This window comes from Poeciliopsis prolifica, unplaced genomic scaffold, assembly GCF_027474105.1.
Source record: "Poeciliopsis prolifica strain line A6 unplaced genomic scaffold, Auburn_PproV2 SCAFFOLD007, whole genome shotgun sequence".
Classification (NCBI taxonomy): Eukaryota; Metazoa; Chordata; class Actinopteri; order Cyprinodontiformes; family Poeciliidae; genus Poeciliopsis; species Poeciliopsis prolifica.
The window spans coordinates 55,232-82,195 of record NW_026562382.1 but is presented as its reverse complement, the minus strand read 5'-3'; the positions used below and the strand labels follow the sequence as shown (position 1 = coordinate 82,195).

The following is a 26,964-nucleotide window of genomic DNA, read 5'->3' as shown; positions in this document are numbered from 1 at the left end:
ACTGAAGCTAGAAAATGTTGTTCATGGCATGGAAATTAAAGGAGAGGTGAACCAATGCCATATCGTGAAGTCTGCACGAAAGGAAAATGTGTTCAAACTAACAAGGAGCCAGATGCAAGAGCTAAAGAACCACTAGCAATGGTCCACACAGATTTAGCAGGACCTATAGATCCAACGTCCAAAGATGGTCACAGATATGCATTGTGCTTCACAGATGATCATTCCTTAATCATACGTCACAGATTGACGTCAAAGACCTGTCGCCCTTCTGCGTATGGCAAGCCTTTTTGATATAAAGTCGGTTTCACTGCTCTTACATTCCAGATATCTCAAATTGTTTTATGACCAGACGTTTTAGCAATTTAAGATATCTCTAATTAAAATTTGACTGGACAAAATACCTATTTGAGATAATTACATTCTAACCAGTCCAAATGACGTGAGATTTATTTGTGGCATTTACTGAAAATATAAAATTCTGCAGGCAACTATTCGGACAGCACAAAGGGGCTTTCACCTCATTCAGAATTAAGATATCTAAAATTGTAATTTTGACAGTGATAATTACGTTCAAGAAATCTTAAATCGTAATTCCGGTTACGTGTCTCGTCAAATTACAGAACAAGTGACGTCATTTGAGATATCTTGCAAGGAATTTTGACCAGTCAAAATGTAATTGAAGATATCCTGAATTATTATTCTTACTAGTCAGAATGTAAATGCAGATATCTTAAATTATCATTCCGGAGTCAAAATGTAGTTTTGTCAAGTCAAAATGCATTTTTCGAAATCTAGAAAGTAATTACGGTTAATCAGAGGGAACGCAATTTATGTGAAAACGGCTTGCCATAGCACACTTGAAGCCCGCATCATACGTCACAGATTGACGTCATTGATCGACTGAACCAGAGCCTTTGAATATAGGCCCTCAGCAGTCATTGCGTCACGAATGATTTTCCTTTGCAGGGAACGTAGACAATACCCATCAAATAGAAATTAGATGTAGCTATAGATAGATATCTAGAGATCGATATGCACGTCTTTCTGTCATCTGTCTGTCAAGAGATATGTGATCGATAGACGTGAATATCTATCAAGACATAGTTATCCACGTCAATCTATGGATGTGGATATCTATGTAGACATAGATATTTATATATCTATATATCTATATATCTAATTTGTAGAGACCCTGGAGGGAGAATCAGTCGCCGAAGACCCTGGAGGACCCGTCGCCGAAGACCCTGGAGGACCGAACGATGAGAAAATCGATGATGAAAAACACACTGATAACAGAGGCCCATTGTGCAGAACATTTTATATCACGTTTAACTGTCTGGTCTATTCATGTAGGGGGGATGCATTTTAATTTCTGAGCCTGCACAGCTTATTATTAGCCTACCGATTTTTGCATGCCCTCCCTATTTTCCTGAAATATTAACCCATTCATATAAACCTCATAGCGTAGTTTATAGTAGTCAGCCACCAATTGTGCAAGTTCTCCCACTTAAAAAGATGAGAGAGGCCTGTAATTGTCATCATAGATATTCCTCAACTATGAGACAAAAGAAGAAAAAAAATTCAGATTGTCTGCTTTTTGTTATTTTTGGTTTTTTTGATTTTTTCTTTTTATAATTCCATTTGTTAGTGTTATTTTGAAACAATAATCCTGTGTATATCTTAGTCGTCTAATCATCCCTTTATGATGATGTCTGGTATCACACACAGATACTAGTAAGAGAAAACTGCATCTCATGTTGGCGTATTAGTCAGGCTCCCATTGTGTCTGTTATGAATTGAAACTGTAACCAACTAGTTTAACTTACGAATAGATAAGTTGAGAAAACTTAGATTTCAATGTTGAAGTTACAGTTAGTCTATCTTTTTAAGTTCAAAAAGGAGGATAATGAGCACAAACAACCATATCAAGAATAATGAACAGACTGTTTTTAGTGTTTTTTTAAGTTTTTACCTGAAACACAAAGCAAATGGTTAGTGACCAAATGAGCGCAGAGGGTCTACATTCAAAGACTCTGTTCAGGCGGTCAATGACGCCAATCGGTGACGTTGATTCTGCACTGTAAAAATAATTAGGGTGGTTAAACTTAAAAACTTGAGTACAATTGCTGCCTTAAAAACACAAGTTAGCACAACTTGAAATTATGTATTTTTCCAACTTATGTTGGCAAGCTAGAAAAGTAGCCCAATTGCTTATAATTTGTTGCTTAATATGAAACCATAAGTTGAAATGACTAACGACAGAACATTCTTCATTCTCAAAAAATTGAGAACTCTTGTCAAGTGAAATTTTGTTAAAGTAATAAACAATTATATATACTTTCAACTCTCATTTCAAAGTTAAACTGACTAACTACATTCATACCAATTCCTTTTTTGAGTTAATTTAACTTAAGATTTTAAGGCAGCAATTGTACTTAAAATTGCAATTTAAGTAAACTAACATTTCCAACTATTGTTAACTCCCTCCACTAATAATGCCAAGTTTAACAGTTTCCTAAAAATAATTACACCTAATACACTTTCATTTCAAATATTACACATTTATTTTTATCTTGCTCTTGAAACAGTGGCAATTCAACCAGCTTCCCTCTCAGAAACAGTCCAAACAGTACAAAACGATCATTGTTTTAACAAACTCACAAAGAGAGAGGTTTTTCCACAAATTCAGCATGATGCTGAATTTGTGGAAAAACCTCTTTTTATAGGAATTTAACATGTCTACTTCAAAAGTGCGCCTGATCAGTGGCACAACAATTTATATTTAAGACCACATTGTTCACACGACTAATTCTTCCAACTTGAATGTGGTTCTAAAAAAAAAAAACTAACCTGCATATATATATGTGGTGGGACCGGTGTGGTTCAATAGAACTATTTTTAAGACAAAATTGTAATAATTTATCCCCAAAAAGTTATCTTCAAGGCACACAGGCCGCTACATATGAGGCTTGAGACAATTTCAATAATTTTTTTATTACATCAGTTCATGCTAATCAATAAAATACATTAAGTTAAAACCACTCACATTAAATAAATAACAGTGACGGCTCAAGTCAAGGGTGGCAGTGCAGTTCAGGGTAGTGACCTAAATAAAAGAAACACAGCAAACAAAACAACAAAACTAAAGAAAATTGTGCAACAAATCAAAAGAGCACCACCACCGGGAAAGTCCACCACCAACACCACGAACTGGCCTTTCCTGTCAAGATAAAAGACATTCAAATTACATGAGTCATTTCATAATTGTCGTTCAGTCAACAATCAATCAGCAGCAATTGTCAATTAAGAATCCGTCCTGGGATGCCACGCCACAGACGCCACTCAAGAGCGGCAGCAGAGTCCGTCCAAGCTGGTCGCCAGTCCGAACCAGCCAAGCTGGACAAGGGGCAGGAGTCAGGTTCACGCTGACCACGACGGCTGGCAGAAAGCCAGCAATCAGAGCGACAAATGGACTGCCTGTGTAGTGTAGTGCCTCTGGCTGGGAGGAGGATCAGGCAGTTTACACAGGCCACCTAGGTGTACAATTAAAGCTAAGCGAAGGCTAGGCTAACAACAACTAGTATAGGAGAGGCCTCTTACCAGAAGAAGGAGCGATCAGCATGTATCAGTCAAGCACACCTTAGTGTCAGACTGGCGCTGCACAGCAACAGAGGTCTAAACCGGAAAACACATGTTGACCAGGTGAGGGAGGGCCCCTTATATACAAACAGCGCCACCACCAATTAAATGCCAGCACTTGTGTGGTGCGTTCAAAACCTCCAGGGCATACTGCCACATTCAGATCTCAATTAACTATTAAAATCCAAAAGTATGCAGGAAGCAATAAATTCCATTTATCGCAAAAATAACATTCAACTAATGGCAAGCTTGCAAAACAAACATCGCACTCTATGCGACCCATTATAAGTTTGTACATAACAAAAATGCGATACAGTGAAAATCATTTTAATCTCACGTTTCTCCGATTGGTTTTTTTATGTTTCTCTTTTCTTCCTGGTCGGAACATATGAACAGTAATGCCTGTGACGCCAGTTAGCATTATCTTAACTTCGGTTGCAAAAATAGATTACAACACTCACGAGAGAAAATCACAGTAAAAATGTTTTTTTACTGCCAGGGATCAGGTCACAAATCTTCTTTTCTGTTAACCGTTACCGGAATTTATCAGAATTTATCTTTTAGCGTGCAATAATTCAGCACAACGTGCTACAGCCAGCTACAATTTTTCTTCTTCTTCTAATTTTTCTGCTGTCTAAACCAGAATATAACTCACAAGCCACCTGCTGGCGTTTTCTGGTATCACAAGAAACTGATTTGCTGGTTGCATTAAATAACAAAACAAAATCCTACAGAAATAAAATGCAAACTACTACAATAGTATCACACATATATATGTGGGTTACAAAACACATGTATTTCTGGATTCATGGTTGAAGAAATGATCACTTAGTGTTCAATTTTTCACATTTTCTCCACCTTGAGTGACAGAAAGTGTAAAAATGGCATTCACAAAATTTAAATATTTCTACACACAGACATATATAAATATGTTGAATAGGGAAAGATGATTTTTTTAATTGTTAATTATTCTTTCATTTTTGTTTGCTTAGATTTTGTTTGGGTTTTTGCTTTTCTTTTTTCTTTTCCCTTTGACAATTCAAACACCATGGACTGAAGGTGGTTGTCTCGCGAGGCGGGGCGCGCTAATTGGCCACCCGGACAGGTGTCGGCAGAGGTTGAGTAGAGCCCAAATAAAAGGAGCCTGGCTGGGAAGAGGAGGAGGACTGGTTCTGCAGCCACGGAAACAAACACGCTGTGAGGGGCAGACGGAACCCGCTGATCCGGCATATAACATCGGAAGTTGGAAAACGGCCCAGTACAGAGGATCAGGCGCGCTGTAAGTAAAAGTTCCATTCCGATTGAACCGATCCTGCAGAGTACTGGCAGTGAGGACGTCTTCCGACGGAGTTCTGGTGCGGGGATGCTGGCGCTCTACTGTGTTTTCTTTGAATTGGACCTGAACGGAAGGGGCGTGGCACGCCGAGGAGTGAGCGGCGTTGGAGTGTTGAGCAGCCGGCTGTGGACAAACGAGAGTGTGCGCTGCACAGAGATCACCTCCACGAACACGATATATATATATATATATTAATATATATATATATATATATTATTATATATATATATATATATATAATGTGTATGTGTACCATAAGCTATATTTTCACATAAGCTTCCATACATAGATATGGAAGCTTATTTCCCATCCCATGTGTCATGTGACCATAATCACATGACACAGACCCCCTTGTCATCGGGGGTCTAACGGGCCTTTCATGACCCGACATTCCCCTGAACAGTGCATAGCTTGTAAACTTAAGAAAAGATAAACCGATCTTAAAGCCCATTAAGTCTCTAATGGGCTTCGTGTTTTCAAGCTTGCAGTCGTCCATCTTCAAACTGATTACATTACATTTTCTTATTAAGTGAGATTTATGTTTCCATAGAAAAATAATAATCCTGTTGTTGGAATTAATTGCAGAAATGTGTATTCCTAATGCATGTGCAGTGTAGGTCAATCTGGAAATACTTTCCATTTTGGTGAAAAATATTCTACGCAGAATAGATAAATCTCTGCTATTACAGGCCCAACCTTTCCTAGGGGGCAGTAGAGAGCAACGTGTGGACGCTGCAGCGAGCAGAACCGATACGAGTTTGTTTCCAGAGTCCAGTGATCAAATATCATCCTCCTTTACATACATGACTGTAAATAAAGACCCGGACTAAACATGATCTGTTGATCCTGCATATCGATGCTTGATCGTTTAAGAAAGGATAACCTATCCTATCTTTAAGGTTTTTAGTGTTTTTTTAAGTTTTTACCTGAAAGACAAAGCAAATGGTTAGTGACCAAATGAGCGCAGAGGGTCTACATTCAAAGACTCTGTTCAGGCGGTCAATGACGCCAATCGGTGACGTTGATTCTGGGTTGGAGTTTTCCATTCAAGGAAAACGTGACCAGTGAACAGCTGAGCCAATCAGGAGCAGGCGACCGCCCACTGCTCATTAACTATAGCATTTGAATACTTAGTTGGTTCCTTTTTAGTCTTGAAGTTGAAATATTTTCAAAGTAACTCATCAGTTAAAATAAGTCATTAATGACTTATACATTATATAAGTATTTATTTTATATGGTATAACTATACATTATATCAACTAGTAATTTTTGTTTTGTTTTGTTTTTACAAATAACATGACAAAGTAAAGACAAAGTGACTAAATGATCGCAGATAATCTACAATCAAATACTTTGAAGAATATTATAATGAAGACTTAGATTCTATTTTGTTTTTACATTTCTTTATCATTTCTCTTTATCACATATCAAGTGAATATTAAACTTTAGTCACACGACTGATGGAGTTACCACAAAGACAAAATCAAGTTTCTCGTCCACCTCCTCTTTCCTGATGTCGGAAATGTCCTTGTTTCTCCTGAGTTCTTGAGGCCAGAGTCCTTCAGGAACTGGTTTCAACATCAGATGGTGCACTGTCCTCAGCCTCTGAAGGTTATCCAAGGGTGCAATGCTGTACAGAACCTCCTGAAGTCGGAGCCTTCATCACAGTATGGATTATGGGATTCCAAACATCCATACAAGGAACTTTACCTCCTCTTCTGATCTCTAAAATTCATGGACACAGATCAAGATGCAGAACTGTATGACATGGGAAACAATTTGAAACTGCTGGAAAACCCCTAATGGCTTGTTGGTTTTTTATGCTCTTCTTCTTCCTCCCAGCATCAAGATGTTGGGCACAAGGGGCAACAGTCTCTCAGATCCCTGCTGCTGGTAGCATTGTGACTGACATTTTTTAATTATGGTGTCAGTAAGTTCTGTCTATTGATGAGCCGCCAACACAAAAAGTTGGGGTAGATTTCAGCCGGGGCGTCTTGTCGTGGAAGTATGGCGCTGCACATTCTTCCTCTTGCCCAGATCAAGAAGACGCTGTGACAGAGTGCAGCTGGTTTGTTGTGGAGAGAGGTAATCAGCATTTGCATTTAAAAGCAGGTAGATCACTGAGGGCATCAGATCCCAGGCTGATGATTCATCCAGAGGCATGTTTAACATGAAGCATGAATTGGGTTTGGAATGATTTCTGATGCCTCCAGTGATTGTTGCAGGAAACTCACTTCTGGAGAGGATGTGCAGAGCACCGCTCACTGTTTCACTATAGAGAAGGTCAAGGCAGTTTCTTATTATCTGGCATCTTGAGGTGCTTGTCTAACTCTTTTTCTTTTGTGTGCAGGTTGGCCTGCTACTGTTTCAGTTTAGTTTTGTTTCAATTTCAGTGATGCATTAGTTTAGAATTTCTTTTCTGGATAGTTATTATAATCAAAAGCATTTTTTATTGTTATTTATTTATTTTGTCTAAAGAAGGGGAGTTTTTATCATCCAGCCCTTTGGTTTCTCTGTAAAACAAAAAGATGTCGCTGTCCCTGGGTCCCAAGCTGTTTATCTAGATTGAGGAGACTATAGTGGAAGGGGAGTTTTGCTTTTAGTTGCTTCAGGATTTTTGTGACTGTGTTTTTGTTGGGGAACACTCAAGTGTATTTAGTCATATTTGTGTTGTCTCTATTATTATTCCTCCCCCAAGCATTTCATAGGCTTTTGTGAGCTCAATAAACTGTTTAATTTGCAACGGTGCCTCTGGTAATGATTAAACTTATCTGTGTGATCATGTAAAAGGAGAATTTAAGGTTCTCCACACATAAGGTCACATATAAAATTCATATTTTATGTATAAGTTATTAATGACTATTTTAACTGAGATGAGTCACTTTGAAAATAATTCAACTTCAAGACTAAAAAGGAACCAACTAAGTATTCAAATGCTATAGTTAATGAGCAGTGGGCGGTCGCCTGCTCCTGATTGGCTCAGCTGTTCACTGGTCACGTTTTACCTAGAATGGAAAACTCCAACCCAGAATCAACGTCACCGATTGGCGTCATTGACCGCCTGAACAGAGTCTTTGAATGTAGACCCTCTGCGCTCATTTGGTCACTAACCATTTGCTTTGTCTTTCAGGTAAAAACTTAAAAAACACTAAAAACCTTAAAGATAGGATAGGTTATCCTATCCTATCTTTAGGATAGGATAACCTATCCTAAAGATAAGGATAACCTTTCCGAAAGGTTATCCTTTCTTAAATGATCAACAGATCATGTTTAGTCCGGGTCTTTATTTACAGTCATGTATGTAAAGGAGGATGATATTTGATCACTGGACTCTGGAAACAAACTCGTATCGGTTCTGCTCGCTGCAGCGTCCACACGTTGCTCTCTACTGCCCCCTAGGAAAGGTTGGGCCTGTAATAGCAGAGATTTATCTATTCTGCGTAGAATATTTTTCACCAAAATGGAAAGTATTTCCAGATTTACCTACACTGCACATGCATTAGAAATACACATTTCTGCAATTAATTCCAAGAACAGGATTATTATTTTTCTATGGAAACATAAATCTCACTTAATAAGAAAATGTAATGTAATCAGTTTGAAGATGGACGACTGCAAGCTTTTCAATTTGATTGAACGAACGACACTTTAAAAATAAAATGGCTTCGGTCTTTTTTTTAAATTAAAAGGATTTATGGTTCTATATTCCAAGTAAAATATTTTCAAATCTGGGCAGAGTTCGTTTTCTTCTTAGATTGACTGTGATTGACATTGTTGTCAAATTTATTTTGGCTTATTTTAAGACTGTTCATAATTCCTGCAGTGGTCAATTTAATAAACTGCATTAGATACGATAGTAGAATATTTAGTTTATTGCAAATACAAATATAGATACGAGAAAGAAAACAGAAAGTGACTAAATTATCGGAGATAACAAAGACTGGATAAAAAAATTACTTGATTGTTTTCAATATATATATTTATACATATCTACACGTTGCAGTAGAACAGTGTTTTTCAAATAGTGTCCCGTGGAAATTATTCAATTTCACTAAATTGGTCTAAGACGATTTTTTGAAAACAAATTGACTGCAAATAATATGCCATTTCTGAGAGTCTGTGTTGTATAGTGACTAGCGGCGTCATCATGTAATTTCCTGATGACAGGATGGCAGTAGGTACACAGCACTGTACGTTAAAACAAGAGAATTAGTGATGCATGAATGTGACAGGAAGCGGTGAGAGCATTGTACCAAGCAAGACTGTGATGACAGTGATGGAAAAGTTTTGAAAAGAAAAAAGCTAAATTCAGACCCAGATGAAGAACTTAGTATGAGTGGATATCAACGGAAGGCAAATACCGTGAGCTTTTTTTTCCCCAAATATTATTGCTTCTCTCAGAAAAGGAATTATTTTCTATATTCTGGCTGAGAGATTGCTTGTGGTCAGAATTAGTCGTGTGAACAATGTGGTCTTAAATTTAAATTGTTGTGCCACTGATCAGGCGCACTTTTGAAGTAGACATGTTAAGTGCAATTTGAAATATCTAATATAAAATATGATACAAATTCCTATTCAAGACACTTTGATAAGAACGACCATATATTATTATTTATTATTTTCATTTGTTTAGATTTTTGGTTGGTGGTGTGCCTCTTGATTCTTTCAATGAAAACAATGTGCCTAGGCTCAAAAAAGGTTGAAAAATACTGCAGTAGAAAGCAACGTTTAGATGCTGGGAGGAAGAAGAAAAAGTATAAAAAGTGTCCGGTTGTTTAGGGAGCAGCGGATCAGAACCAGAGTCAAGGGAGCAAATGTCATCCTCCTTTACATACATGACTGTAAATAAAGACCCGGACTAAACATGATCTGTTGATCCTGCATATCGATGCTTGATCATTTAAGAAAGGATAACCTATCCTATCTTTAAGGTTTTTAGTGTTTTTTTTTTTTAAGTTTTTACCTGAAAGACAAAGCAAATGGTTAGTGACCAAATGAGCGCAGAGGGTCTACATTCAAAGACTCTGTTCAGGCGGTCAATGACGCCAATCGGTGACGTTAATTCTGGGTTGGAGTTTTCCATTCAAGGAAAACGTGACCAGTGAACAGCTGAGCCAATCAGGAGCAGGCGACCGCCCACTGCTCATTAACTATAGCATTTGAATACTTAGTTGGTTCCTTTTTAGTCTTGAAGTTGAAATATTTTCAAAGCGACTCATCTCAGTTAAAATAAGTCATTAATAACTTATATATAAGTATGTATTTTATATGTGACCTTATGTGTGGAGAACCTTAAATTCTCCTTTTACCAAAATGGAAAGTATTCCACATTTTATTCATTTATTTTTATTGAACTTTTTTTTATGATGTTATTGTCTTAAAATGATGTGTGTGTCTTTAGCCTGTAAGATTTTATTACTTAAGTGCATGACACGTGATCTTGTAAAATTGTTCAAAGTGTTTAATAATTAAAAAGAAAAAAAAGCAACTAAGTATTCAATCGCTGTAGTTAATGAGCAGTGGGTGGTCACCTGCTTCTGATTGGCTCAGCTGGTCACTGGTGACGTCATCCTTAAATGGGATACTCATTCAAGGATCCTTGAATGTTAATGACGTCAATAGGTGACGTCATTTACGTCACCCATTGACGTCATCGACCGCCTGAACAGAGTCTTTGAATGTAGGCCCTCTGCGCTCAATAACTTTTCTTCTCCATTGATTGGACCAGAAGCTCATCAGCCTCATCAGTGAGTTTCTTGTAAAAACTATGCAGTTCGCTTTAGCATTTTTACAAAAAACATAAATATTGCCTTTCTTTTAATACCATCTCTCCAACCCCTAACATTTAAAGGGAAGATTCAGAAAAAATGAGGAGAAGGAAACTGAACCTCTGGCGTTCAGGAAAAGGTCAGAATGAAGCACCGACTCTCTTAAACTGAATCCAGAACAACTGACCTCCAACCAAATAACGAGATTATTAACATTGCCATTTGAGACAGCCTTATTTATTAATTCGGCCGATGTTTCTAAATGTTAGAAAACAAAAGACGACGCGCGACGTCCACTGCGTTGTCAGTAGACGAGGCCCAGTGCTTTGCGATCTCATTGAGATGTCTGTGATTTTCTTTGCGGGCATCTTCGTTATTCTTTTCCTTGAAGCCCTGAATTTTTCAATTCCAGCGCCGTGTCGGTGATATATGATATAGAAATATAAAAACAAAATAGATTTCTAAGTCTTCATTATAGTATTTTTATAGTATTTAAATGTAAATTAGCTACCTACATTGCTAGTTCATATAATATATAGTTACAATACATAAAATACATACTTTTACTGCCAAAGTTTTAATTTATAGGTTTTATTTTGTATTATTTATACTTTTTGTTAAGACTCTTATTTTGAAGGTTTAAGGTAGGAAGTAGATGTAGAAGCGTCTGGTTACCAGGTTACCAGAGACGCTTGCGATATAACAGCATCGCGTTGGCAAGCAAATGAAGAAGCATGATTTAAGTGTAAGAATTTACTGAATGACCTCATTTCTACCTCAAAAGGAAGGGTTAGCCAGCGAGGTATGTTTATATGTTTTACGTTATTTTTATATCGATATTGTATTCTTGACACCATCTCACTAAGTTTACGTTGTGTTTTAGTTCGACGGTGGTGTTGGTGTCAGGGAAACTGAAGCTGTAATAAGAACAACTTTAAAGAGTTTCATTAAAGCTGACTTCACACCAGCAGTGCGACGAACTCTTAATTGCCAAAAAGAAGAAGAGGTGGAAGTGATACATACTTATATATAAGTTATTAATGACTTATTTTAACTGAGATGAGTCACTTTGAAAATATTTCAACTTCAAGACTAAAAAGGAACCAACTAAGTATTCAAATGCGGGCGGCGACAGAGAGTTTGCTTTCCGGGTGAGCGACGCTGACACGCGAGTGGACGACATCAAGAGGAAAGGTCTGATGGTGGACGCTGGTGCGACGTCGCATATAATCACCGACATCGGGAAGTTTCGGAAGCTTGATGAAAGTTTCCAGGCCGAGACGCACTGCGTGGAATTGGCTGATGGATCCAGGTGTTTTGGTGTTGCCAAGAAACGAGGAGACGCGTTAGGTCGACGTCTTAAAACAGTGCTGAGGAACAAATTGTACATCCCTTCATATCCGCAAGACATCTTCTCAGTGAAAGCTGCAACATCCAGCGGAGCAACGGTGATCTTCAAAGAAGAAAAGAACGTTCTTCTCAGAGACGATACCAAGTTCCCCATTCACGTAGGTAACACATTGTATTACTTCCAAACGACGGACAATGGATGTGGATCTCAGTGTAAAAAATGTTATGACTTACAAGGTTGGCGTGAGATTCTTGGACATTGCAATTACAGAGATGTACTGAAGCTAGAAAATGTTGTTCATGGCATGGAAATTAAAGGAAGAGGTGAACCAATGCCATATCGTGAAGTCTGCACGAAAGGAAAATGTGTTCAAACTAACAAGGAGCCAGATGCAAGAGCTAAAGAACCACTAGCAATGGTCCACACAGATTTAGCAGGACCTATAGATCCAACGTCCAAAGATGGTCACAGATATGCATTGTGCTTCACAGATGATCATTCCTTAATCATACGTCACAGATTGACGTCAAAGACCTGTCGCCCTTCTGCGTATGGCAAGCCTTTTTGATATAAAGTCGGTTTCACTGCTCTTACATTCCAGATATCTCAAATTGTTTTATGACCAGACGTTTTAGCAATTTAAGATATCTCTAATTAAAATTTGACTTGACAAAATACCTATTTGAGATAATTACATTCTAACCAGTCCAAATGACGTGAGATTTATTTGTGGCATTTACTGAAAATATAAAATTCTGCAGGCAACTATTCGGACAGCACAAAGGGGCTTTCACCTCATTCAGAATTCAGATATCTAAAATTGTAATTTTGACAGTGATAATTACGTTCAAGAAATCTTAAATCGTAATTCCGGTTACGTGTCTCGTCAAGTTACAGAACAAGTGACGTCATTTGAGATATCTTGCAAGGAATTTTGACCAGTCAAAATGTAATTGAATATCCTGAATTATTATTCTTACTAGTCAGAATGTAAATGCAGATATCTTCAATTATCATTCCGGAGTCAAAATGTAGTTTTGTCAAGTCAAAATGCAATTTTCGAAATCTAGAAAGTAATTACGGTTAATCAGAGGGAACGCAATTTATGTGAAAACGGCTTGCCAGAGCACACTTGAAGCCCGCATCATACGTCACAGATTGACGTCATTGATCGACTGAACCAGAGCCTTTGAATGTAGGCCCTCAGCAGTCATTGCGTCACGAATGATTTTCCTTTGCAGGGAACGTAGACAATACCCATCAAATACAAATTAGATGTAGCTATAGATAGATATCTAGAGATCGATATGCACGTCTTTCTGTCATCTGTCTGTCAAGAGATATGTGATCGATAGACGTGGATATCTATCAAGACATAGTTATCCACGTCAATCTATCGATGTGGATATGTCTAGACATAGATATTTATATATCTATATCTATATATCTAATTTGTAGAGACCCTGGAGGGAGAATCAGTCGCCGAAGACCCTGGAGGACCCGTCGCCGAGGACGCTGGAGGACCCGTCGCCGAGGAAGCTGGAGGACCGAACGATGAGAAAATCGATGAGAAAACACACTGATAACAGAGGCCCATTGTGCAGAACATTTTATATCACGTTTAACTGTCTGGTCTATTCATGTAGGGGGGATGCATTTTAATTTCTGAGCCTGCACAGCTTATTATTAGCCTACCGATTTTTGCATGCCCTCCCTATTTTCCTGAAATATTAACCCATTCATAAACCTCATAGCGTAGTTTATAGTAGTCAGCCACCAATTGTGCAAGTTCTCCCACTTAAAAAGATGAGAGAGGCCTGTAATTGTCATCATAGATATTCCTCAACTATGAGACAAAAGAAGAAAAAAAAATTTCAGATTGTCTTTTTGTTTTGTTTTTTGTTATTTTTGGTTTATTTTGTTTTTTCTTTTTATAATTCCATTTGTTAGTGTTATTTTGAAACAATAATCCTGTGTATATCTTAGTCGTCTAATCATCCCTTTATGATGATGTCTGGTATCACACACAGATACTAGTAAGAGAAACTGCATCTCATGTTGGCGTATTAGGCAGGCTCCCATTGTGTCTGTTATGAATTGAAACTGTAACCAACTAGTTTAACTTACTGTAGGAGCCAATTGTTGTCACCACCAGAGGGCGTATTGTTTTGTTTTCTGAGTGTGAGAGGGATGGGTTATTTAAGGTCGATTGTAATGGTGTTCAGGTGTTGACCATGGGGAAGAGGACACAGTTTTTTACTGGTTTGGTTTGACGGGTAGAAACGAACTTTATGTATGTAAATGGAAATTATAATAAAAGACTTTCATACTATAGAAGAGCACTACTCTGAAACTTAATCCGAACGCACGTAAAAACGAACTACACCCAGAGGCAACCACTAGTAGCCCTAAAGTAAAGGATTTTGGACGCTACAATATTAAGTAAAAAACTTTCTTCGTTTGAAAGTTCGTTTGAAAACTCCACCGAGCCTTCTGCACTGGGGTTCCACTAACGCTGAGTCGGACGCCGGAGCGGAGCTGGAGAGCTGCAGGGATCGAGCTATTGGAGCAACTGGGATTCGTAGCAGCGGACAGCGGGACGCCGGACGTCGGAACCGGGACGCAGCGGACAGCGGGACGCTGGACGCCGAAGCGGAGCTGAAAGGTTGCAGGGATCGAGCTATTGGAGCAACTGAGATTCGTAGCAGCGGACAGCGGGACGCCGCGGATGTCGGAACCGGGACGCAGCGGACGCCGGAGCGGAGCTGGAGAGCTGCAGGGATCGAGCTATTGGAGCAACTGAGATTCGTAGCAGCGGACAGCGGGTCGCCGGACGTCGGGACCAGGACGCAGCGGACAGCGGGACGCCGGAACGGAGCTGGAGAGGAAAAGCTGCAGGGATCGAGCTATTGAGCAACTGAGATTCGTATCAGCGGACATCGGGACGGAGATCATCAATATCGGCCAACGCATCATTGGGGTATGTGGGTCAGCGCTGATATCAATGAATGACCATTATGGTTACGTGCGCACATCAAGAGACAAGCTTAAATCCAATGCATTGTTAGCAGCCTGAAGACTGCGTAGAACAAAGGAGAGCGCTCTACAATTAATCTACTATTTGCCAATAAACTTAAAGTTGTTGCCAAATATGACAGAAGAGGAAAACATCGCTCTGGATCAAGAGGGTCAAAGTAACATTGTGGGTGATGACGAAAGTTCTCAATGGGAGACTGGAAAGAGACAAGTGAAATTAACAGCTAAAGCTTTGTTGATGAAAATTAGTAGCTTAGAAAGTGAAAGAAAAGCAAATTTAAGTAAGCTCACAAAATTAAGACAAGCTATTACAGTGTTGAAAAGTGACAAAAGGTGTGTGAGTGACATTAAGGGAGAATTTAAAAGGTTTTTGGGTTTGACTGAAGAAACACAAAAGGTTCACCAGGGTTTGTTAGGATTACTGCCTGTGGATGAAGCGCACAAACATGACATATGGTTTCAAGCAAAAATGTTGAATGTTCATGATTTTATTGCGGCTACGCACAAATGGTTGGCTGAGGCTCAAGGTGGCTCAGCTGGTGTGTCTGATGATATTAAAGAAAGTAAAAGTAAAAATAACAATGAAACTGAATCAAGAACTCCCAGTGGTGGCGGGATCATGATGGACAATGAGCAGATTGAACCTCATGACAGCATTTCAAATGTTTCAGTAAGGTCTTTTAGGAAAGCTGGGAGCCAAAGGGGTTCATCGACAACAACCAGCAAATCTTCGCTTTCTGAGCAAATAAAAGCAGAAGCAGAAAGGGCTGCACTTTTGGCATGTGCTGCCGCTTTAAAAGAGAAGTATATGCTGGAGGAGCAGGAATACCTGCTAAAGAAAAGAAAAGAACAGCTTGAGATGGACACTAAAATAGCTGCTGCTAATGCCAAGCTAATGGTACTAGAGGGCAGCACTAAAGGCAGCATCACATCTAGGCACTCTGATGGAATGGATTCATATGTTCGAAAGGGCGCTAGACCTAAGCTCAAACCTGCAAAGAAACTTCCAGGAGGTTCTGGACTGTTGTTGGATAAAAAGGTTTGAGATGTGGCACAGCATGTGAAAAGCATATTTCACCGCAGGTGGATGAGACTGTTTTCAATACTTTGGTGTCACAAGTGGCTCCCCCTGCTGTTCGAACTTCGGAAGCTTCCATTATGTTACCCAATCCCAAGGCTACAACTCTAACCAGTCTGTTTCCATCAACTCAAAATCAACCTAATGGAGAACTTTATAATGTGTTGAAACAACAGAATGATATAACATCTCTTCTGGTTCAAATGCAAACAAGCCAGTTACTGCCACACCGAGAAATTCCCATCTATGATGGCGATCCTTTACAGTACAACTCCTTTATGAAAGCCTTTGAACATTGTGTGGAAGCAAAGACCAGTTGTAAAGGAGACTGTTTGTACTACCTAGAACAGTACACCAGGGGGCAACCAAGAGACCTCATACGTAGCTGCCTTCACATGACTGCAGAAAGAGGATATGCGGTAGCCAAGCAACTCCTCAAAGAACATTTTGGCAATGAATTTAATATTACTGCAGCCTACATGGAAAAAGTCACTGGTTGGCCAAACATTAAAGGTGAAGACGCTAAAGCACTAAAGGCATTTGGACTGTTCCTTCGTGAATGCTGCTGCAATGCAACTGCAGTATTTATATGAGTTAAGCATGCCAGCTAACATGAAGATCTTGGTTCAAAAGTTCCCTTTAAACTAAGAGAAAAATGGAGAACAAAAGCCAATGAGATTTTTGAGAGAACTGGTCTAAGAGCATGTTTCAAAGATATGGTTGTGTTTATTGAACACCAGATTAGGATAATCTCAGATCTGGTTTTTGGAGATATACAGGACTTACAACCTGCTAGAGGAATCATAAGACCTAGCAAACCTCCAGCAAAGTCACAGTTTAAAAGAAACAGCTTTGTCACACATGTTTCAGTGAATGATGACTGTAACTTACCGTCTCTCAAAAATGAAGTAACTGTTGTTGACAAATCAAAAGATTTATTCTGTCTGTATTGTACACAGGATGGTCATGTATTGGAACAATGTCGACAATTAGGAAAGAAACCACACAGAGAAAAGCTAGACTTTCTAAAAACCAAAGGTTTATGTTTTGGTTGCTTGGATACAGGACATTTAAGCAAGAACTGTGATAAGCGCAGTACTTGTAAACACTGTAACCAAAAGCATCCCAGCATTTTACACATTGAACAGAAGGAAAAGACCCCTCAGGAAGAGTGGGTTCAGACAGCAAAGGGCTGTAAAACCTCCTCCACATGTGGTCATACTGGGGCTGGTCACCGTAAAGGGATTCTTCCAATCCTGCCTGTGAAAGTGAAAAGTTTAAAAGGAACTAAGATTATTAAAACATATGCCTTTCTGGATCCAGGGAGCACTGATACATTCTGCTCTGAAAGACTTCTTAATGAGCTCAACGTTCAAGGTCGAAAGGCTCAGATTCATCTCCGAACAATGGGTCACAGTAAAACAATGACAACCTCCATCATTAATGGTCTGGAGATTCAGAGATAAACGGAAATCATTTCTATGAGCTTCCCATTGTGTTTATACAAAAAGAAATGCCAGTCTCCACCGACAATATCATCAGTGAGGAGGAGCTGTCAAAATGGTCGTACTTGAAGGACATTAAACTTCCTCGCATACATGCTGGGGTCGACCTGCTAGTGGGCACAAATGCATCTAAACTAATGGAACCTTGGGAGGTGGTTAATAGTAGGGGTGAAGGGCCCTATGCAATTAGAAGCCTCCTAGGATGGGTTGTGAATGCTTCCTCAGAAGGTTGCAAGGACTTTGAAAATGGCTACCCTTCAGTTCAAGTCAACAGAACTACAGTTGATAAAATTGAAGAGCTTCTGATAAGCCAATACAACTATGATTTTATTGAGAAGTCCTTCACAGAACAAGAGGAAATGTCAAGAGAAGAACAAAAATTCCTGGCTATAATGGATGGTTCTGCGCAGCTAGAGAATGGACATTACAAACTAAATCTGCCTTTCAAAAGGGAAGAACTCTTTATGCCAAACAATATTTCAGTCGCTTTGCAGCGCATACTTGGTTTGAAAAGGAGATTTAAAAGAAACAAAGTGTTTCATGAAGAGTATACAAACTTCATGACTAATACTATTAATAGTGGACATGCAGAAAGGGTTCCACAGCATCAGCTGAGAACAGCAAAGGACAAAGTATGGTATATACCGCATCATGGTGTATACCATCCACAAAAACAGAAGCTGCGTGTGGTATTTGATTGTGGAGCAGAGTATCAAGGGATCTCTCTTAACAGTCAGCTTTTACAGGGCCCTAACCTAACTAGCTCATTGGTGGGGGTTTTAGTGAGGTTTCGGCAGGACTATGTGGCGTTAATGGCAGACATAAAATCCATGTTCCACCAGGTTAAGGTGTCTGATGAGCACGTGGACTTTCTACGCTTCGTATGGTGGCCCCAAGGTAATTTAGAGCAAGATCTTGTGGAATACCGTATGACTGTTCACTTATTTGGTGCAGTCTCCTCACCCAGCTGTGCTTGCTATGCTCTCAGAAAGACTGCTGAGGATAATCAGTCAAACTTCTCAGCAGATGTTGTACAAACAGTCAACAAAAACTTTTACATGGATGACCTCTTAAAAAGTCTGCCATCTGAGGAAAGTGCAGGTGCTATGGCCAAAGATCTTATAGCCATTTGTAGCAGAGGAGGGTTTACGCTAACACAATGGGTTAGCAACAGCCGAGAAGTGCTGGAATGTATCCCAGGAGAGCTGTGATCCCAAACTCTTTGCGAGTTGAATCTGGACAGTGATGAGTTGCCGGTAGACAGAGCACTAGGTCTACTATGGTGCACAGAGACAGATCGTTTCAAGTTTAAAGTGAAAATCAAAGAAAAGCCTTCCACTAAAAGAGGTATATTGTCAATAATCAGCTCTATTTATGACCCGCTAGGATTCCTAGCACCTCTCATACTTCCTGCCAAACTGCTGTTACAAGAGTTATGCAGGGCAAAAACTGAGCTGGGATGAGCCCATACCTCTAACCTTTCAAAAACAATGGAACCAGTGGCTTACTGACCTAGAGGGATTGACTGACTTCTGGGTTAGCAGATGCATCAAGCCGAGGGGTTTGGAGAAGTGGTTAATGCTCAGTTACACCACTTTTCTGACGCTAGTGAGAGTGGGTATGGCACAGTTACATATGTTAGAATGCAGAATAACAATAAGAGGGTGCATGTATCATTCTTGTTTGGCAAGGCCAGAGTAGCTCCACTCAAACCTGTGACTATTCCACGTTTAGAGCTCACAGCTGCCGTAATGGCTGTCAGATTGAATAATATGCTTCAATCAGAGCTTCAGCTGCCGTTGGAGAAGGCTTGCTTTTGGACTGACAGCACATCAGTTCTAAAATATATAAAAAACGAAAACAGAAGGTTTCAAGCCTTTGTTGCTAACAGGGTGACAACCATTAGGGATAATACAAATGTGGAACAATGGAGACACATATCTTCATCTTTAAATCCTGCCAATGTTGCTTCCCGTGGGTTTAAGGTTGACAGCCTTTTGCACCAAAAGTGGACGGAAAGTCCTACATTCTTGTGGGAACCTGAAGATAAATGGCCCAAGTCTCCAGTGGACTTCAGTATAACTGCTGTCGACCCAGAACTAAAAAAAACTCCCTTGATCAATGCGACAGTCATTAATTCAAATGCAACTTCTCAGCTAATAGCGTTTTTCTCAGACTGGCAAAAATTGAAGTCTGCAGTGGCTTGGTTCATTAAGCTAAAGGGAGTTCTGTTGAAACTGAGTAAAAGAAGAAGGGAATTGCAACTGACCAATTCAAGCACGTCTGAAGCATCAACATTGGAGTTGACAAAAGAAATGCAAGCTTTCAAAAACTCACTGGGAAATCAAAGTGTGTCTCTAGAAGATCTCACACAGGCTGAGGCATCCGTAGTTTCCTTTTGTCAAAAGGAAAGATTCCCTGATGAGATTGCTGCATTAACATCCCGCAACTCAGAAATACCCAGAAATAGCCCAATTTAAACTAAACCCTGTGCTGCAGAACGGGCTTCTGCGTGTTGGAGGCAGGCTGAGTAAAGCAGCTATCCCAGAGAACATTAAGCATCCTCTCATTCTGGCAAAGGACCAGCACATCTCCTATCTTATCCTCCGACATTTTCACTTACAACTTGGTCATGGAGGTAGAAATCATGTTCTCTCAGTCGTAAGAAGAAAATTTTGGATAACAAATGGAGTTTCAGCTGTGAAAAGGGTCATAGCAACATGCGCTGTCTGCAGACTGTATGGAGGACAAACCAGTCAACAAACAAATGGCAGACTTGCCAGAGGAAAGGGTGGTTCCTGATCTACCACCATTCACAAATGTTGGTGTAGATTATTTTGGACCAGTTGATGTGAAAAGAGGACGCAGCATCGTAAAACGCTATGGAGTGTTGTTCACCTGTATGCAAGCAGGGCCGTACACCTTGAAGTGGCGTACTCCTTAGACACAGACTCATGTATTAATGCGCTGCGCCGTTTTATATCTCGAAGAGGACAAGTTTCACACATGAGATCAGATAATGGCACCAATTTCATAGGAGCAGAAAGAGAGCTACGAGAAGCTCTAGCCTCTCTGAATAATAGAAAAATTGAGAAGGCCATGGCACACAAGGGGATTAAATGGAGTTTTAACCCACCGTCTGGACCACATTGTGGGGGGTTTGGGAGCGCCTCATTCGAATAATCAAAAAGATTTTGTACTCAGTGCTTCGACAACAAACAATAGACGATGAAGGATTCCACACAGTACTTTGTGAGGCTGAGGCAATACTGAACGATCGTCCCATCACCGAGTTATCAGAGGATCCCAATGATCTTGAGGCTTTAACACCGAACCACTTGCTGCTCATGAAGGGTAAACCAGCCATTCCGCCAGGACATTTTGACAAAAGGGATCTCTATGCTAAAAGGAGGTGGAAACAAATCCAATATATTTCAGATCTCTTTTGGAAACGGTGGATTCAGGAATATCTACCCTTATTACAAGAACGACAAAAATGGATAAAGAAAAAAAAGGTGCTTCATTCCTGGAGATGTGGTGGTAGTCATGGACTCCACAACCCCTCGAGGGTCTTGGTTATTAGGGAAAGTTATTAAAACATTTCCTGATAAAAGGGGTCTTGTACGAGTTGTTCAACTGAAAACAAAAACAAGCGTTATTGAAAGACCTGTAACAAAAATTTGTCTATTATGTGAAGCTACAAACTGAGAAACTGGTAGAAATAATGAATGTATAACTTGATTGAACTCTTATGTATATTTGTATAGAGAAATGGTGTATTTTTGGCTCCTTTATTTTAAGTTGATAATTGCTATGTCTTCTGCCACACGCAATTAGGGGCTGGCGTGTAGGAGCCAATTGTTGTCACCACCAGAGGGCGTATTGTTTTGTTTTCTGAGTGTGAGAGGGATGGGTTATTTAAGGTCGATTGTAATGGTGTTCAGGTGTTGACCATGGGGAAGAGGACACAGTTTTTTACTGTGTTTGGTTTGACGGGTAGAAACGAACTTTATGTATGTAAATGGAAATTATAATAAAAGACTTTCATACTATAGAAGAGCACTACTCTGAAACTTAATCCGAACGCACGTAAAAACTAACTACACCCAGAGGCAACCACTAGTAGCCCTAAAGTAAAGGATTTTGGACGCTACACTTACGAATAGATAAGTTGAGAAAACTTTTTTCAATGTTGATGTTACAGTTAGTCTATCTTTCTAAGTTCAAAAAGGAGGATAATGAGCACAAACAACCATATCAAGAATAATGAACGGACTGTTTAATACAAAATTAAAGAGAATATTATAGTACAATTTTTGTTTCAACATAAAGTGTCCACCCTTGTTATAACAGGTAGTGTAGTTTCTTTTAGTTCAGATTCCTTATTGTTCAGTTCCTTCTTTTAGAAGCTTTTTAGTTCAGTAATTGCAATTTAGGTCAGTCAGTCAAGTCTTTGTTAAATGGCCATGTGTTTCTTTGGATCCAAAATCTTATCCAGTGCAAAGTAGGCAGCGGATCCAGCAGTTCCAGGTCTTGGGTTGAAACCTGGAGCTTAGCAATCCAATCCAGGCCTGCGATGCTGTGCAGCTGGACAACCTTCCAACTTGAATGTGGTTCTAAAAAAAAAACTAACCTGCATATATATATGTGGTGGGACCGGTGTGGTTCAATAGAACTATTTTTAAGACAAAATTGTAATAATTTATTCCCAAAAAGTTATCAAGGCACACAGGCCGCTACATATGAGGTTTGAGACAATCTCACTAATTTCAATAATTTTATTTATTACATCAGTTCATGCTAATCAATAAAATACATTAAGTTAAAACCACTCACATTAAATAAATAACAGTGACGGCTCAAGTCAAGGGTGGCAATGCAGTTCAGGGTAGTGACCTAAAAAAGAAACACAGCAAACAAAACAACAAAACTAAAGAAAATTGTGCAACAAATCAAAAGAGCACCACCACCCGGAAAGTCCACCACCAACACCAAGAACTGGCCTTTCCTATCAAGATAAAAGACATTCAAATTACATGAGTCATTTCATAATTGTCGTTCAGTCAACAATCAATCAGCAGCAATTGTCAATTAAGAATCCGTCCTGGGATGCCACGCCACAGACGCCACTCAAGAGCGGCAGCAGAGTCCGTCCAAGCTGGTCGCCAGTCCGAACCAGCCAAGCTGGACAAGGGGCAGGAGTCAGGTTCACGCTGACCACGACGGCTGGCAGAAAGCCAGCAAACAGAGCGACAAATGGACTGCCGACGGACAACCAAAATAACAGCGGACCATCAACCAGGAACCACAGGGCAACAGGCAATCAGCCGGCCAAGGACAAACAGCAGCGTCTATAGCAAACATAAGTGTTAAACATCAAATCTAAAAGCATGCAGGTAATGAGATTTTCACTTACCACAAGCTCTATGTGTAGTGCCTCTGGCTGGGAGGAGGATCAGGCAGTTTACACAGGCCTCCTAGGTGTACAATTAAAGCTAAGCGAAGGCTAGGCTAACAACAACAAGTATAGGAGAGGCCTCTTACCAGAAGAAGGAGCGATCAGCATGTATCAGTCAAGCACACCTTAGTGTCAGACTGGCGCTGCACAGCAACAGAGGTCTAAACCGGAAACACATGTTGACCAGGTGAGGGAGGGCCCCTTATATACAAACAGCGCCACCACCAATTAAATGCCAGCACTTGTGTGCGTTCAAAACCTCCAGGGCATACTGCCACATTCAGATCTCAATTAACTATTAAAATCCAAAAGTATGCAGGAAGCAATAAATTCCATTTATCGTAAAAATAACATTCAACTAATGGCAAGTTTGCAAAACAAACATCACACTCTTTGCGACCCATTATAAGTTTGTACATAACAAAAATGCGATACAGTGAAAATCATTTTAATCTCACGTTTCTCCGATTGGTTTTTTTATGTTTCTCTTTTCTTCCTGGTCGGAACATATGAACAGTAATGCCTGTGACGCCAGTTAGCATTATCTTAACTTCGGTTGCAAAAATAGATTACAACACTCACGAGAGAAAATCACGGTAAAAATGTTTTTTTACTACCAGGGATCAGGTCACAAATCTTCTTTTCTGTTAACCGTTACCGGAATTTATCAGAATTTATCTTTTAGCGTGCAATAATTCAGCACAACGTGCTACAGCTAGCTACAATTTTTCTTCTTCTTCTAATTTTTCTGCTGTCTAAACCAGAATATAACTCACAAGCCCCCTGCTGGCGTTTTCTGGTATCAACATCAACATCCTGACGAGTAAAAATGACATTACTGATATCTTGAATTGGCATTCTGTCTAGTCAAAGCGTCACTGATTTACGTGGCAATTTGAAAGTTTAATAAAACAATGAAAAATAGAAAAAACGAAAAAAGATGTTGAAAATTGAATTGACAAAGCAGTTTTAGCTTTTCAAAGTTGTTTTTAAGTGCATTCAGTTCGTCAGAAATGAATAAACAGGAAATTTTTTGCAGACATCATTAGCAGTCTTATAGTTTATAAAGTTTTGCGTTTTCCGCATGTCCATTATTGCCGAGCTCTTTCTAATTTGTGGCATTTATGGACAATTTTGTGCAGGAAACATAAAATTCTACAGGCAACAGTTTGGGCAGCACAAAGGGGTTTCAACGTCATTGTTAATTCGGATATCTGAAATTTTATTTTTCACTAGTGATAATTACGTTCAAGATATCTCAAATCGTAATTCCGGATACGTGTCTCGTCAAATTACAAATCCAGTGACGTGATTTGAGATATCTTGAAAGAAATTTTGACTAATCAAAATGTAATTGAAGATATCTTGAATTATTATTCTTACTAGTCAGAATGTAAATGGAGATATCTTAAATTACCATTCCGGATAGTCAAAATGTAGTTTTGTCTAGTCAAAATGCATTTTCAGATATCTGGAACGTAATTACGGATAGTCAGACGAAACCGAATTTATGTTAAAACGGCACCGAATTTATGTTAAAACGGCTTGCCATAGCTCATTGGTCACGTGACACTTCTCTGTCGCATTCAAACTCCGAATCTGACGTCATAGATTGACGTCAATGATCAGCAGAAGCAGAGCCTTTGAATGTTGGGCATCTGCGATCATTTGGTCACAAATCACTTCTCTTGCCTTGCAGTAAATGCTTGCAAACACAAAGCCCATTAGAGACTTAATGGGCTTTAAGATTGGTTGATCCTTTCTTCAGTTTACAAGCTATGCATGGTTCAAGAGAAATGTCGGGTCATGAAAGACTCGTTTGACCGCCGATGACAAGGCGGTCAGTGTCATGTGATTCTGGTCACATGACACATGGTGGGCTGGGAAATAAGCTTCCATACCTTTGTATGGAAGCTTATGGGAACTATAACTTATGGTACATATATATATCTACATATATCTATATTTATATAGATCTATATCTATATATGTGTGTGTGTGTGTGTGTGTGTGTGTGTGTGTGTGTGTCGTGCTTTCTCTGTGAACGCTGATGTTTTCTTGGGGCTCTTTAGTCCAAAGACCAAAGCCATGAGCTCTGTAAGTTTCTAACTTAAACAGTGACTGCATAAAGGTGTGCATCAAAAGGTTACAGTTTCCAAAAAATTGTAATATTTCTCATCACTCATATCTGAAATTGAACAGTAAATTAGAATATTACATCTGATCCATAAGGACATTTCATGCCGTCTGTCCACAGAACCACAGGCTGTCTGTGATCAGCCACTTTTTAAGAATAAGCGTCAGGTTTAGTGTCAGTTTGACGGTCGGAGGCCCAATGTTAAACCCCCCCCAAAAAAAACAAGAGACATAACAACAAAATGCAGTTGAGGTGGGTTTATTCGGTACCGCAGGTCACATTTGGACCGACACCAACACACAGTGAGACACAGAAGTTGCTATTTACACCTTGAGCAATTTGACCATACATGCCAAGTAAAGGAGTAATCAAAACAAAATAAGACAAAACATTATTTACTAACACAAAAAATAATTAATGGTGCTAGTAAATATTTATATAAATGCAAAGCAAAAACTAAACTAATCAAATAATACATTTTACTTAGTAGTAATTTGTGCCTAATGCAGTGCATTTCTTGCTCTCCGTCTGCAGATGTATAAAAGATTGTTTTTGTTCCCTGACTTTTGTCTGGACCTCAGTCTCTGAATTGTGGACTTCACAATTTGGTGCGTTGGCCGGGAACCTTCGCTGGTTCATCCAAGTCGGTGGACCTCAGGAGAGGGCTGATCACCAAACCTTCAAACTGGTTTTCCTCCAAACCTTCGCCAGGTCTGTCTGAGAAAAAGAGGACTCTTCTGGTGCTCCACCGGGTTGGATCAGCCACGACAGGATAAAGACAGAGCTGAGAGGGGCTGCAAAACATCTTAAGGTTTGTAGGTCTATTAATTTAGACTGAGTTGTAGGTCTATCAAATTAGACTGAGGATTGGAATAAACGTTTCAAATAAACGTTTTAAATTGTAGGAGGTTTGCAGAATAACAATTAGAGAATGGGGAATCATGTGTTCAGTATTTGTCACAATGGCGTAAATTTGGATTTCCTAATCATGGGTTATTTGAACCCGAGTTTAAGATAGTAATTTACTGCTACAGAAACAACAGCTGCTGGGAAAAAAAAAATAAATAAAAATAAAAAAATCTCACTTTTACAAATAATGCAAGAACACACAGATACACTCAGTCTGGAAATTAAAAAAACCCACGCATAACATAGATTTCAGATGGTTCAGAAAGCTGAAGAAAGAAAAACAATCATGAGAAATCAGCTGAACAACATAAGAAAAATAAGAAAACTAATGACTGTTTTTATCTCTTCCCAACATGTCAACCTGCTGCGATGAGCTTGCATCCAGCGGCACCAACGGGTTCACCTGGCATCGCTAGACTCTATCCAGCTCTTCCTCCTTACCAACCATCAGCCTCACTGAGGAAAGACCCTTTTTTTTTTTGGACATTGATGACCATTATCCCTACGGCCCGAAGACTGAGGAGGAAGACATTATGCTGCCCCTGGAAGAGTGAGGAGGACAAGGATGTTTTACCCTGGATTCTGAAAACAACAGAATATTCTACAAAATCTTATTTTTTGGATATGTTATATAAAATTTACTTATGCTTTTCCATGTTTTTACCATTAGACTACACTGGTAACACATTATTCAGCTGATATAATCAATTTGATAATTTTACAAAGTAAATTTGCACTTTTTAATTT

At 39.3% G+C, this 26,964-nt stretch overlaps 1 protein-coding gene across 1 annotated transcript in view; it reads left to right on the top strand.

Annotated features, from left to right (window-relative positions):
* LOC129361165 (uncharacterized) overlaps positions 1-15,007 on the top strand; it is a 52,261-nt gene extending 37,254 nt beyond the window's left edge. Inside the window, exon 3 of the mRNA XM_055031900.1 lies at positions 14,562-15,007. Within this exon, the coding sequence (XP_054887875.1) occupies positions 14,562-15,007 (446 nt within the window). The remainder of the gene's footprint in view (positions 1-14,561) is intronic.
* The last annotated feature ends 11,957 nt before the right edge of the window (positions 15,008-26,964 follow it).